This window comes from Aphanomyces invadans (genome assembly GCF_000520115.1).
Source record: "Aphanomyces invadans strain NJM9701 unplaced genomic scaffold supercont1.16, whole genome shotgun sequence".
In the NCBI taxonomy this organism is placed as follows: Eukaryota; Oomycota; class Saprolegniomycetes; order Saprolegniales; family Verrucalvaceae; genus Aphanomyces; species Aphanomyces invadans.
In genome coordinates, this window is record NW_008580161.1 from 136399 (window position 1) to 150736 (window position 14338).

At 54.3% G+C, this 14338-nt stretch overlaps 6 protein-coding genes across 6 annotated transcripts; 3 read left to right on the plus strand and 3 right to left on the minus strand.

Annotated features, from left to right (window-relative positions):
* Nucleotides 1-304: 304 nt before the first annotated feature.
* On the plus strand, nt 305-1629 carry H310_08029 (hypothetical protein). Its single transcript, XM_008873631.1, has 3 exons — nt 305-370; nt 433-507; nt 567-1629. The coding sequence occupies exons 1-3, from the start codon at nt 310-312 to the stop codon at nt 1238-1240; spliced, it is 810 nt and encodes a 269-aa protein (XP_008871853.1). The 5' UTR covers nt 305-309; the 3' UTR covers nt 1241-1629.
* Nucleotides 1122-1590, minus strand: H310_08030 (U6 snRNA-associated Sm-like protein LSm3). The gene has a single exon (XM_008873632.1). It carries the CDS (start codon nt 1539-1541, stop codon nt 1254-1256), a length of 288 nt encoding a protein of 95 aa, XP_008871854.1. The 5' UTR covers nt 1542-1590; the 3' UTR covers nt 1122-1253.
* A 131-nt stretch (nt 1630-1760) lies between the features above and the next one.
* On the plus strand, nt 1761-4558 carry H310_08031 (hypothetical protein). The gene is made up of 4 exons (XM_008873633.1): nt 1761-2606; nt 2653-2728; nt 2778-3464; nt 3513-4558. Exons 1-3 carry the CDS (start codon nt 1773-1775, stop codon nt 2993-2995), a joined length of 1128 nt encoding a protein of 375 aa, XP_008871855.1. The 5' UTR covers nt 1761-1772; the 3' UTR covers nt 2996-3464; nt 3513-4558.
* Nucleotides 4440-6458, minus strand: H310_08032 (hypothetical protein). The gene is made up of 6 exons (XM_008873634.1): nt 5958-6458; nt 5678-5905; nt 5223-5624; nt 4981-5106; nt 4716-4888; nt 4440-4666 (listed from the first exon to the last, which is right to left on the minus strand). The coding sequence occupies exons 1-6, from the start codon at nt 6442-6444 to the stop codon at nt 4604-4606; spliced, it is 1479 nt and encodes a 492-aa protein (XP_008871856.1). The 5' UTR covers nt 6445-6458; the 3' UTR covers nt 4440-4603.
* Nucleotides 6459-7023: 565 nt separating this feature from the next.
* Nucleotides 7024-12511, plus strand: H310_08033 (Atypical/PI3K/PI4K protein kinase). The gene is made up of 9 exons (XM_008873635.1): nt 7024-7948; nt 8046-8656; nt 8832-8952; nt 9047-9421; nt 9498-9788; nt 9836-11253; nt 11319-11639; nt 11694-11896; nt 11957-12511. The coding sequence occupies exons 1-9, from the start codon at nt 7051-7053 to the stop codon at nt 11997-11999; spliced, it is 4281 nt and encodes a 1426-aa protein (XP_008871857.1). The 5' UTR covers nt 7024-7050; the 3' UTR covers nt 12000-12511.
* Nucleotides 11917-13683, minus strand: H310_08034 (hypothetical protein). The gene is made up of 5 exons (XM_008873636.1): nt 13593-13683; nt 13338-13530; nt 12734-13290; nt 12516-12680; nt 11917-12465 (listed from the first exon to the last, which is right to left on the minus strand). Exons 1-5 carry the CDS (start codon nt 13668-13670, stop codon nt 12007-12009), a joined length of 1452 nt encoding a protein of 483 aa, XP_008871858.1. The 5' UTR covers nt 13671-13683; the 3' UTR covers nt 11917-12006.
* Nucleotides 13684-14338: the final 655 nt, after the last annotated feature.

The window sequence follows — 14338 nt, forward strand, 5'->3', positions numbered from 1 at the left end:
CATCGTGCACATTCCACGCGACTTTGAGTTGTTGCAGCAAGCTATGGCAATGTCTTGAGCAAAGGTGACATTAGCGTGACATGAATGCATTCGAGCGAGAGCATCGGGCAGCGAGTGGGGAGGAATCGTGGATTGCACCGCACACCATGACGTTGACCATTCAGAACGGAACGCACGATGGGATTGTATTGGCGAGGTTGCCGCACTGCGCTGAATCCCCATGACAGACGCAAGGCAACGAAATCCATTGAGACATAACTTCGACCCATCGGACAGGGTGGTAAAAATAGCTCCATTTCCAAAGCGCGCATGCAAACACACGGCAGGGGCAAAGCTCTGGCATGTGCTGGCCCTTCCACGTCGTCGGAGGGTACGACCCCTGCGTTCTGCCCTCAGACCAATGCTAACGTTACCTTGTATCGTGAACTTTAGCCATCGATGCCTTTGAACATGGCTTGGGGCTGAGTATCCGAGGCTTCAAGAAAGCGTGTGCATTTGCCCAAAAAGGTAACAAAGGCCCCCGTTCGCGCTTTTGCAAGGAATATGGATGATGGAGTCGCTTGCAGATGCTGCCTTGCACCTGGACAACGTCCGCACTGCATTTGGCACGGCCTGTACGGTTCCCGACGACTTCGTGCCCCCCTTCGACAACAATAACGCCCTCCTCCACGACACCACCAATCCTAACCTTACATACCTCCACGAGAGATGCCCCAAGCCAGCAAAGCAGAGACCCCAGTCTGCGGCCCCACGACGAAGCGGCGGCACTCAACCGAAACCGAAGTCGCTTCCCGTGGATTTTGTGTACGACATAGACATCCGCAAACAACTGAGGACTGCCATCGACGCCGAGCGAAGGGATCTGCTCCGAGCCACCCAAGCCAGAGAAGCGCTGTTACGTGATGCGAACCAGTGGCTACCGAATTCCCGACCAGACAAGAAGGCCCTCAAGCAGGAAAACGTGGCGTGGTCAACGCCGAGGCGCCACAAGCCACAGCCTTGGGAGAGGAAACAAGTCCCCCCAGTCGGTGTGGCCATGGAGCTCAAGCAGCACGATGAAGTTGTGTGGAGTGCAGCAGCACCAACCACTTCCAAGAAAGCTCGCCCCAAGTCTGCTGTGAATCGACGCAATCCTGTAGCGGAGAACGTGCATTTTGCATCGTGGCAAACGACAAGCTATCATCAAGATGTGGACAAGCTGAATGGCAGGCGGCAACATAGGCGGACAAGTCAAGCGTAATAGAGCGTCGAGTCTATTTGGTGGAGGCCGTTCGCAAAGGCGGCGCAACAAGGATGATGACGTCCCCACGCACAAACAGCATCTCGACTTGACGCTTCGCCTGATTCACGATCTCTTCGTACGTTTCCTCGTCAATTTCGACACTCGTCACAGTCTCTTCAACGTCACTCAGCACCATGTTCAAATGCTGGTCGTATGCCTGCAGCTTTCCCCGCAGCTCTCGGTCGCCTCGACACTTGACGTAAATGACTTCATCCAGACTCAGCTTGATCAAGTCCAACGGTTCCGTGATTGTCGCCATGGTGCTCGCCAGCGGAGTTAGGTGGAGGCGCTGAAAAATTGGGGCTCCTCTTGGGGGTTCAGAAGGATGCGATTTTATTGGACAAAATACATGAATATTCCAAGATCTATCCAATCCTTAACGAATATACAGGGATGGATGTGTGTGATACAGCCAATCATCAGGCGCTGTTTGAATTTTATTCTACCAATCAAGCTTGTCCAAATTCAAATTCCAACTTGCCGAGACTTCATGCCGCCAGAGGAGGAGACGGCAGCGATAGAGTGCGCACCTTCCACTCCATCCGAGTCTCCCAAGAAGAGGAGAAAAGATTCTCCATCTTCTCCTAGAGGAGATGCGAAGAAGCTCCGAGCGGCAAGCCGCCAGAAGAGCGTGAAGTTCGTCGGTGCCCAAGTGGTTTGGTTCCACAAAGACTTGGCGCCAATCACCCGTTTTGGAGGCCTGCACAGACCAACCTCTTCGACACATGAAGAAGACGAACGAAGAAGTCGCGAGCTCGGTGATGATGCCTCGCTAACACAAGCATATGCGACGGAAATGCGCGAAATGATCCAGCATGTGTTGTGGGGCACCAACCTTCCATGCATGTGTGATGACATCGAGACCCTACGCGCGCAGTTTCGCATCGCGAACGACCTCCACGTAGAAGCTATGATGGAATTTGGCCACTTTGACCCCCTCACAAGCACCAACGAGCACGAAACACATGAATGCTTACCAGCACTGCTCGCGTGGAAAGACATGACCGGGTTCCGAGGTATGGGGTACACTTTTGGACACCGCTTTGTCACGGTCGCCGAGTACATTGCAACAATGGAGGACATCGAGCTCGTTCGTTTATTGAAGGCTCATCATGTCCCGGTGCCCCGATTCGTGATCCCAAAGAAAGATGGCCAACGGTTCCCCGCATCGGTTCTCGTGTCGCGCCACTTCATGTGCGGCGGACGGACGTTGGATCAGCTCAACATGGCGGAATTGCGACTCGAATGTTCTCTTCGTAATATGCTCGAAGCAGCGATGTCCAAGAAGTACAAGAAGAAGAAGCAGCTCGTGCAGCTGCTCAAGGTATTAGTCGCCGATACATGCCTCCAAACCGCTCACGAATGTCCAGCCCATTTTTGAATCCGAACACGTGATGCGATGCGCGGAGCAGCAGCAACGGGAGCAAATGGAAGCTCTTGTCTTGAGTACGCGTCTATGCGAAGACATATCCCATGTTCTTATCTGTTGGACTAGGCATTTTACAAGAAGCCGCCGCGACCAAAATGCGGCGATGTCTAGCCAAAGTAGTTGAGCGACGATTGCATTGCCCTTCACTGGAAGTGGCGCAACCAGACAAACAACCTAGCGACGCCGTGCCGTCAAAGGAAACCCTCGCCGAGGCGCTCACCCAGCTATTGCAGGGCGATCCAAGCACGCGATGCCGATGCATGGTTTCGGCGGGCAATACTTGACGTGCTTCCTTCCATGGTGCGGACGAGTGGCCACTGGTTGGCGCGGAGTACAGGCATGTGCGATTCTTACACTGTTGAGATGGAAATTCACCAGAGCAGCGACTGGAATGAAGTCGTGGCCCCTCTGACGTTTGAGCCGTTCGACCTTGCAACACATTCGCATGGATGAAGCGTGCTTGAATCCTGCCGTGATTGTTTATTTCGCTGAATGTATCAACGTGCACGACACTGGTTGAGTCGTTTGAAATGGCAAGGCTGAGGTGCCATGATGTTGTGGAGTACGTGATGAAGTACCAAATCCAGTGACCAAGGTCGCCACCGCGACGCCAACTCCTGCCTCGGTCACGTAGTCGAGGGCGTCATGGTGCTTATGGTGCTTTTTCAGTCTCTGAAACAGCGAGAGACGAGTCGTAGCAGGCGACACACAAGAACGTTTCCTGGGACCGGCGCATTGCGTTGGACATTCGAGGTAGTTGTTTGAGTGGTGTATCGACAACGTGACCGCCATCCGAGTTAGTCGACCCACGAGTCCATCACAATCGGTTCAACATTTCGGCGGTGAACAGCACCAGGACAGCAAACCATCGTCTCGACAGAATGGAAATGAATCGCGCTGCACATCAAGCTCGCTCCCAGGAAGAGGCTCTGTGCACGTCGACATCATCAACGTCGAAATGGGACACCTTCCTCAGCATGCAAAGAGCCTCGAGTCGGTGAAGTGCCTGCCACGAGACACTCTCAAGTGTCTGCAAATTCAACATTTTGGAAGGAATGAAGCGTCGTTCAAGTTGTCCCAGAATGTAACATTGCGAGTTGCCCGGCGAATCCGGACCCGCCTGGAGAGATGTGTTCGACGACGGCATGGATGCGACCTACCGTCGTCGGTACGTTGGGTCTGCTCTTTGTGACCAGTGTGTACGTGGTGAAATGTGAACCATTTTGTCTCAGCGAACAGCCTCCCCCTCCTTATCTACGCCGGTACTGGGGGCAGGCGATGGAGTGAAAAATGCCGACGGCACTATGCCGTGTGGTTCGAGTGGAATCATCGTTGTGCAAGTGCTATTTCAACGCCACACGACATTTGCACCAAGACTGGCACACGCAGAATGATGCCACCAGATTTGTGGTCGCGATTCGGTCTATTCCGACCCGAATTCCGACTGAAGTGATGGCACGAAGCAAGGGAACGGTATGTCGGCGAGATGATGCATCTCAGGTCACGCCCATCTTGGCGGCGAGCGCCCCCAATCCTTCGAAATGCTGCCCCCTGCAACAAGAAAGTCGTTGCAAGTGTGTAGGCGTGCATGACCCCTCGGCTGCAACAGCTCGTCCGACGAAAACACGGTCCAGCATGGTCATGTGACTGCTGTCTCCCCGTCTATGGTACGAACAGTCCTGCAGCGGCACACCGCATTTCAAGCCCTCAAAGCACTTGGCAACGATATTCCGATTCACCACGCCTCTGGTTTGCTTCGAAGAATGTCACACGTGATTTCTATTTGTCGTCCCGCCGACGCTACCTGCTTCGTCGTGAAGTTCAAACTTCTCTCTGCCGTCTCTCCATCGATGGTGCCAGTCGACCACCACGTCATGCGACAGGATGGGCAACTACAATCCAAACATGCCTCCCATGTTGCCCGCATACGCCATGGGTCGAATGGGCGGGTGTTCCTGTCGCGGTGTTAGCGGCAATGCGATACATGTCCATCGCAGGTCGTACCACCGCCGTGAATTTCGTGAACCGCGGCTTGAGATCGCGGAAGAACTGAATGAATGCGCCCTTGTTGCCCATTTGGTCGCAGTAGTTGGGTGCACTGAACACTGTGATGCACTTTTCGTCATGTTCGACCAAGTAACCTTCGTCCTTGACTTCATGTGACCGCACAAGCAGATCTGCATGGTCGACGCACATCTCGTTTAGGCCACCGATCATCAAGCGGCGGCTTTGGGACGCCCAGTTCCCGCCACCGCCATCAATTGCGTACCCAAGTTGTTGTACGCCAAGAACGCCTTGGTCACATCGGGCCCGAAGCTCAACCCGATGCCGCGCTTGGACGGTCCGCGGCCGGGAAATGGTTGGGGATCGCTCCACATTAAGTCGCTCATCAGGCCTATGATGCAAAACCCGTTGAGTTTGTCCATTCAACGCATCGAGAGGACAGGGCAATCCCCGACTCCATCGAGAGATCCAGGTGGGCATGCCACCACCGCCAGATGTGGTGCCTACCGCTCTCGGGGGGTTCGCGGTTCCGGTCGATCTTCATGATATCGTTGAGAGTTACATTGTCCTGATGGAAGAGGCCGCCGTGTACGACGAGGATCTTGGACTCGATGCAAGCGGCGAGGGGAAGCCAGTTGAACACTTCGCTGAACAAGTTCATCACGACTTCGTCATACTTGTGCTTGACTTCGCCTTCGAATCCATAAATCTTGTTCATGTTTTTCGACTCGTGGTTCCCGCGGAGCAAGTGGACGTGATCGGGGAAGGCTAGCTTCATGATAAACAGAGTCAAGACCACTTCAAGACTAAACGACCCCCGATCGACGAAATCGCCGTTGAACAGGTACGGGTTGGTCTCGCTCGGGAGACCATTCAGGGCAAATATATTGCACACGTCGTAGAATTGTCCTGCCATCGAGACGATGAGGTCAGACTGCGAAAGAAGATGGGATTGAGTGTACCGTGTGTATCGCCACAGACCGTGATGTGTGCCTGTGACTCGGTCCCCAGCGGAATGCGGAGAAGCGTTGGCAGCGCTTGAAGCATCGCCTTCATCTGGAGCAAAATCTGCAGCGCATACTTTCGATGGAGGAGTTTCCCGCGCTTGAAGTGGTCCAGCACGTCTGTGACAAACTCGATCGTCGGTGTTGTCTCAGGGAGGTGTGGTCCATCGTACGACGAGTCCACAACTACAATTCGACGGCAGATCAAGAGATGTCGATATAGGTTTGGATGTCGTACCCAACGCGGACACGTCGATCGTTTCGCTGAGAGGTCGATGTCGCTCTGACTGGATCGCTTCAGCGAAAGCTGCCTGTCGAATCAATTGTTCGCATTGCTTCATCTTGCTCTTGGCCTCGGCGCTCGAGGGTTTCATCTTGACGACTGTTCGGTAGTCTCTCAACGCATCCTTCAAATGACCGAGGGGAAGATTTGCTGACGCACGGCGGTAGTACGCTTTGATGTAGGACGGATCGATCTTAATGGCTTCCGACGCATCCTCCAATGCTAGGCCGTAGCTTTCCATCTTGATGTGGGCAGCGGCGCGGTTAGAGTAGTAGATAGCCGTTGGGTTAAGCGAAATTGCCGTTGTGTACATCTCGATAGCCAGAGGGAACTTGAATGCCTTCAACGCATCGTTTCCTTTCTCTTTGAAATCCTCCGCGCGGCTTAGCGTCGCCGCCGACGCTTGATGTGTTGCGCCCAGCTCGACCGTGACCTTGTCCATTGGTTGCCGCCGGCAAATCTTTGATCGTGCGTTTCCGGAAATTTCGTTCGGATAAAACGTTAGTCATCCGTATGAAAACCAGAAAATAAGGACATCCGCAAGAACATGGCACTAAATAGGAGCAGGACACTATTTAGTGTCCATTCCGCGTGCATCTTGCCACGAAGTGTTTTTACATCGACCAGAATGCGTTAAACTATGAAATTTGATATTACGACACCACCGTGGTGTGTGTTCGTAGGTATCCACGTTACGACAGTCCCAAGCCCCCACGCCTGCACTGTACAACGTAATGTAATGGTTCATGGGCTGCGCTTCCCGCGTCGCCAGTATGCCTCCATCACTTTTGTACAGGTAGACCATGGGCAATTGATTGGCGCAGCGGTCGAATGCGATTTCGCCTTCGCGTGAAACGTAATTCTTCAAAAATTGAGGATCTTGGTGGAAGTATGCAGGATTTTGACTAATTTACGTGCGACAGTGATGATGTGGCAAAGGAATTTACCTGGATCCGTGTAGATAAAATATGCGTTTTTTTTTACAGAAAAGCGGCGAGGCCGTTACATTTATCAAGTTTCACAGGGGCATCAGAGTGACTTGGGGTCGATGAAGCCAGCGACGATGGTTTATGGAAGCATGGAATCGATGATGGCAGCGTCGGCGCGACCTCCTTCGAAGGCGCGCCCCAGCTCCACAACTAACCTGTCAATGTCTCCCATCACGGAACAGATCTCGCATCAGCCGATGCGCAATTCCGCGCCGTCCCTCGCCGCCGCTATCGAGTCTCTTCAAGATGGTGTGCTTTCTCCCGGGAGTGGGTCACATGCTCCATCGTCGGAAGGGGGCGGGCCTCGAGGAGATCTCTCCGAAGTATCAATCGATTTTGGAGAGAGCACTTTGCTGCATGGAACGGCAGAATTGACCCATCTCGGTCTCGCGGGCTTTCTCAACATGCGCGAGCACGGTCCAGGATTCCACCGCATGAGGCGGTACTACTGCCGCCTCGTCGGGGTCCTTTTCTACCGCTTCTACACCAAAGAATCAGCGCGCGATCTGGCAAACGCACATATGGAGAAAGAGATAGTAAAGGTCGAGAATTGGGACGGGAAAGGCGCCCTCCATCGGTACCCCCAGCCGTTCAAGCTCGTCACGCCACAAGGAACGTACAATGTGAACGCAGACAGCGAGGAAGAAAAAGCGCTGTGGATCCAGTATGCAAACGAGTCCATCGACGCTGCCGCGATGCAGATGCGCGATTGCTCTTTGCTCCCCAAGTCGTCCGTACTCATGTCGGCATCCCCGGGCGGTCTCACCCTCGCTCGACCAAATAAGGAGAAGGAAAAACCGCCCAAGTTCAAGGGGGTGCCAAACTGCATGCATCCGACGTGCAAAGTTCGTTTCGATAACACGAAGCGCCAGCACCATTGCCGGAACTGCGGCGACTCTGTTTGCTCGGACCACAGCTACCATTTCGCCCCGCTGCCGCATCTTCCCACCATGACGGGTATGTCGTGCACAAATTTTTATTTTTCATTTGGCAGCTTGGTGCTTGCGTTCCATTGTTTGTTGGGGACACGTTTTGCTTATTCGATAGCCTCCAGGGCCACAACGACAATGCACCCGCTGCTTTCGCGTCCACCGATTCATGCAGCATATGCGGACGATGCTTCAGGCGTTTGTGAAACACCGCCATGGCCGCAAACAACTCTCGACACCCCAACCAGCCATGCTCAGCAACAAAAAGAAGTTGCCGACGGTGGCGGCAGCCATTCAAACGGAGGACCATATCGAAGACGTGAATCGCATGCGGACGGCGGTGAACGAGCCGGATTTTGGTGTTTCCGACGCCATCCAAGCACTTCATTTGCACCGCAAAGACAGTGACGATGTGTACTTTGTGATCGTGACCAAGTTGCTCAAACTGGGTGTCCAGCACCTCCCGGACTTCGACTTTTTCCTGCCGCAGCTCTTCCATCTGTGGATCACGATGGAGTATGAAACGCAGCTAGTCAAGTGGATGCTCCTCTTCCGCGTTCTCATGACAGCCGCCACGTACCACCTCCGCCTTGCGACATCGATCCACTGGCTGCTACGGGCCACCATCGACGATAGTTGCGGATGGGGGTTTGGTCAGCGCGAGTTGGGAGTCCCCGATTACCTCAAGTATCGATTCGCTCCATGCAAAGTTGCCATGTACAACTTGCACATGCTGGTACGTTACGTCGAGGTCCCTCAAGTGGGCGTGTGTGAGAGGCTTTCGCGAGGTTTCATGGATTGAGTTCGGACAATTCCAAAGTGTCATCGACGAGTGCTTGTTTGATGGATTCATTGCCGCTGTCTTGAACACATATCGTCCACACGTGCCCATCGACCGTCGTGTGTCTTAGATACAAAATCGAACAACGATGACGTTTGCCCCAGACGCAGACCTGCGTACGATGCCGCTCCAGACAGAGCTCCTTCAAATCTACATCGATCGCATCTTGGCCTTGCAAGAGTACGACACAGGTATTTATCCTTGCGAGGAACCATCAATTATTTTTAATAATTCGTGGGTTCGAATCCGTCTCACTCGTGAACCCCGTGCATGTTTTGTTTTCAGGCTTGAATCTCCCGACGCCAGATATGGCGCTGCCGTCACCTCTGAGCTCAACGCGAGGAGGGCCTCTTCCTCTTGGCCCGTTCTTCAACGCATTTGGTGCGTGCACGTTTCCTGCGCACTGGCAGGAGGTTCCATACCGTCCTCGCCTTGGGCCTCGCGATGTCGCCATCGAACAAAAGGTGTTTACGTCCCAAGTCGAGTTCATTGACAAATTGGGAGACTTGGCCGAGAGCTTGCGCCATTGTCCTCGACCCGAGCGCAAAAAGACGCTGCCCGTTGAACTGGAAAAGATTGCGTTGCCCCCCGCGGCGTACTACCCTCTCACGCCCGTGGACGAACCGCTGCATCGTTTTGTCCACGTGTGCATCAAAGAAGGTACGGGCATATTACGCTACGTTGAATTGGGTGGTGTCTCGCGTCATGAAGGGTCGTTCTGATGGAGTTGTGGCAGGCACCGTGTTTACAACGAAAGCGCGAGCCCCAACTTTGATCTGGTTCGAAGTGGAATCGGTTGAAGTCGCGCCTGAAACGCTCTGGCTAAGCCAAAGCACGTCGTCGGTTGTTGTTTCTCCTTTTACCGAGGAATCGGGGCCGCATCGGCAGTCGATGGACCATGACGCCATTGACAACGTATTGCGCGACGAATGCCTCCTTACCTCATTGCGTCACATCAATAACTCGGAAGACGACGATGGCGAAGATGACGTGTTGCAGGTCGCGATTAAGCTGCCGCTTTCAAACGGTACGCCATTCCAACTATGACATGCAACTATGAACTAGCCAGTGCAGGGTCGACGCACAAGCTGCGTCGGTCTGGTAGTCTCGTGAGCCACAATCCGAACCAAGCGTACTCGGACGAACTGATCCAAGCGGCGGAAGTCGACGTGCGGCCTCCCATCGACTTGATCACTGCGCACCACCATCTTGGCGGACCTGGAACCGGCGGCATGGGTGGTCCACCCATGATCGGGTCGAATCTGTTTCCCCGATCGAAGGGCAGCATCAAATTGGAGTTGCTCCCGACAGACGTCGAGAAACTTTCCCCCGAGCAACTCGAAACCATCGCAGACAAGTTGCTCAAGCACTTGATCGCGCACCCACCACCACGACGCGCGTTGGACCAGCATGCTCACACACCGCCTCGCCGGGCGTCGATACCGGGAGCGGCGACCACGTCGACGGCGGTCGAAAGCAAACACCCTGCGCTTGGACGGTTGACGGTCGAAGCAATCAAGGAAAGCATGGAAAAGATGAAAAAGAACTTCCTCCACGACGACGACGGCGACGAGTGGAATACCAAACACGCTTTCACGGGCAGCGACGGCATTGCCACGCTGCTCGAGATGCAAGTCGCGCACAACGAGCAGCACGCAACGTGGCTCGGGTCCGAACTACTCCAGAACGGATTGATCCAAGCGCTACCACACCAGTCGAGCGGACTCAACATTGGCACTCGCGACGACAGCGACGTTGTGTTCCAAAACGACTCGACGCTCTTCTACGTGACGCTCAAGCCGGACCACGAATATACCTTGCATATCAACGCTGTCAACGACGGCCGAAGTACAATCATCAACTCTCGCAACTCGAACCGACCGTCGCGGCATGCGTCGCACATGACCAACTCACGCGACGATACTGGGACCGACAGCACTGATGCGATCATGCTGCAGCAACCCCCGATGGGGCACATGGATCGTATGGAGCCGGACAAGGTTATGATTTACATGCAAACGTTGCAACACAGCATGGAGGATTACATGGCTCCGGTGGAAGAACGCGAAAAGGCGCTGGCGACGTGGCAACTCCTTCAGGACCAGCTAGAAGTCATTTGCGATTACGTGCGCGAAAAACAAGTGCAGCGCCAGAACCAGGTGAAGAATATGTTTGGCGAAGGCGCCGAAGACAAGCGGAAGCGGATGCTCTCGAGCAGCACCCACGCGTCCATGTACAAGTCCAACTGGAACATCAAAGCGATGATTATCAAGAGCAACGACGACTTGCGCCAGGAAGTGCTGTGTCTGCAACTGATCCGTCAGTTCAGAGACATCTTCAAGAGCGCCGACCTGGACCTGTGGTTATACCCGTACAGCATCATCGCGACGTCCGCCTCCACGGGCATCATCGAAGTCATTTTGAACGCAACGTCGCTGTCGAGCTTGAAGGGGTCACCTGGCTACACCAACTTGAACCAGCACTTCATCACGGTGCGAACGAAACTAATGTCGCCACGAAGAAACAAGTAAACGGAGTTTTTCTTGTCTCTGGATAGGTTTACGGGGGCCTCGAATCCCCTGCGTACAAAACGGCCATGGGCAACTTTGTCCGAAGCATGGCAGCGTATTCTCTCGTATGCTACATCCTCCGCATCAAGGATCGGCACAACGGCAATATCATGTTGGACGCAGACGGGCACTTGATCCACATTGACTACGGGTTTATGCTGGGCATCCAGCCGGGCGGACGCTTCAGCTTGGAGCGGCGCGTGCCGTTCAAGCTCACGTCGGAAATGGTGGACGCGATGGGCGGCACGCAGAGCGAGTACTTTCGCGAGTATGTCACGCTGTTGATCCAGGGGTTCTTGGCGTTGCGGGTACGTGCGCCGGCTGTCCCTTGGACAAACTAACGACGGCCACCAATCTCGTAGCAAAATCAAAACGTCGACACGATTTTGATGATGATTGCCATCATGGCGCGCAACTCGAGCTGCCCGTGCTTTTTGAACCGGAATCCCCAGGACATTTTGAACCAAACCAAGGCGCTGTTTGCACTCGACCTGACGACGGACCAAGTGATTCCCCACGTGATGAAGCTCGTGCGCCTCAGTCTCAACAGCTTTGGCTACCGACGGTTCGTTTTTTCGTTGTCTGTGGCGATGGCGACCTCACATTGACTGTATTTCTTTTGCAGGTACGATCAATTCCAGCACATGACGAACGACATTTTGCCGTAATATAATATCAAGTCCCGTTGCTGCCAGAGGTCCCTTCGCCATCGGTCTCTTTGTACGCGCTGCAGAGCGTCCCGTCCATGGAATAGATTGTCGGGTACTGGTACGCCACCATCGCCCACTGGTCGACCGACACGATGAGGTCGGTGGCGGCAAACCGACTCAAGATCGTGTGGTGCATCGAGTCGAGCGTGACCGTTGGAAACAGGTCCACCGTGGCTGGCACACGGAGCTCGCACTGCTCGGACACAACCATCGCGCTGCTGCTTGAGTTGTCAAATCGCGTAAAGACCACTTGCACGCAATCGACGGCGGTCGGAGCGGACGTAGCCGGATCGATACACGAAGCTCGGTGGACAAGCACCCCGTACGTCGACACGTTCGACATGGCGCTGTGACTCGAGAGTCCCGGAACTGGAATTTGAAGCGAGTGAGCGAGAATCATGCCCGACTTGGAGTACACTCCAATCTACACCGACGGACTGAGCTACGTGGACAGCACTGCAGGAAGAAGCGCACCGTGTGCTTTTGCGTCCCGATCAAGGCGTTGCACGGAAGCGATCGAGGAGACAGCCCGATGCAGCAGCTCACCGCGCGATCGTGCACGGTCATTTCGAAGTACACGGCTCGGTCACGGGGAATTGAATCGGTGGCGCGAACTGTGCGGTACAGCCCAGGCAACACCTACAAAGGAGCTGTCATCATACCCTCGATGGAGAACGTGCTCTCGACCTCACCTTGGTCACTGCGTGAGCACCGCAGCTGAGTTGCAGCTCAACGTGACAGTCGTGCCGGTTGAACTTGACGATGGTTAAGTGGGTGGAGCCCGTGAGGACGGCTGCTTGCTCAGCGCGAAGTTGATCGCGCACTTGGTACAGAACGTTTTGAGATAGCGAGGCAAGCGAGGATTGCCAATGTAGCCGAGCGGTGGGAGAGGCCGGCATCGATTGCGGCGATTTGAGAGTTGATGTGGCGGCATACGAGGCCGTGGACTGGAGTTGAATCTTGGCGTCGAAAGGTTTGAGATTGATGGGGTAGTGCATGGAGCGCTGAATGCGATGGTTCAGGGACGACGAGACTGGGATATCCTTCTCCGTGTAAGACAGCACAATTGCTGTAAACTTGTCGACTGGTGCTGGCTGCGACAACGACGACTCGTCTCCGCACGCTGTGGGTGGCGCGTAATAACGTGTTTGAATCCACACCAGGAGTCGGGATACACCTGGAACGTACGTCAAGTGCGTGTACAAGTAGTCATACGTGGACATAGCGAGGTCGTGTAGCCATGCCCACGCTATCATGAGATGCGTGAAGGAGTGAGGGATCGCAAGGTCGACGTACCCGACATCAAGATGGACGTGACGTTGGCTTCCTCATCTAGCGACGTGGAAGTAGATGAAAGGTATTGCTCCGCTTGGAGGAGGTTCCGGAGGTGTTGCTCGGCTTGGACAAGAATGTGAAGCGACGATTCCAGGTGGAGCCGTTCTTGGATCCCATGGAGCGCATGCACGAGTGCAATGCACACGACCAAGATCTACGACACAACGACACACGTGAGCTGAGTGACGACGATGCATGAGAGAAGATATGGAGTACATTGTGCTTGGCGTCATCGACACACGACAAGGACAGGTCCTTGCATCGCGCGACTGCCGTCGTCACGGCCGTGTACATGCTAATTTGCGAAACGCTTAACATGGAGTTCAACGACGTGGCGAAGAATATTCGATTTCACAGGTATTCGTCGTGGCGTCGTGCCCTTATATTTCCAGTAGTCATGAACTCATAGAAATTATCAAGTCATCGCAACTGGAGCGCGTTGATATTTTTCTTTGTCCTGTATCTATCGTGTACGATATGAAAGGGGTGAGGGTCGGCGAAAGCGAAGAGCAGGTCGACCAGGATGAGCGACTGCCCTCCATTCACACTTGCAACGATCCTTGCCGTTGGTCATGTAGCAGCGTCGAGTGTGGCCACGGCGAAAAACATTCGCATGACAAACCGTCAAGCTAGGCAGCACACGTTCCCCGAGCCGTCGCAACTCACATAGGTTGCAATTGAACGTCATCGCACGCTGCACAGGCCGCAAATGCGCCGCACACATGCCGATGCAATTGTACTCTGGCGTAGAGGCGGCACGATGGTTCGAAGTGACCGATACGCCAAGGCACAAGCACCAGGCCACGATTTTCTCGGCATGGTCTCAAACAACGGGTTTCCATGTGAAAAGGACGCCGCGGTTGACGAGAATGACGCTTTTTTACGACCATTTCACATTTCCCCACGTGCCAGCGGTAATTCGACCTGGCCTGAAAGCTTGACCTCGTGTCGTCGGATTTCGA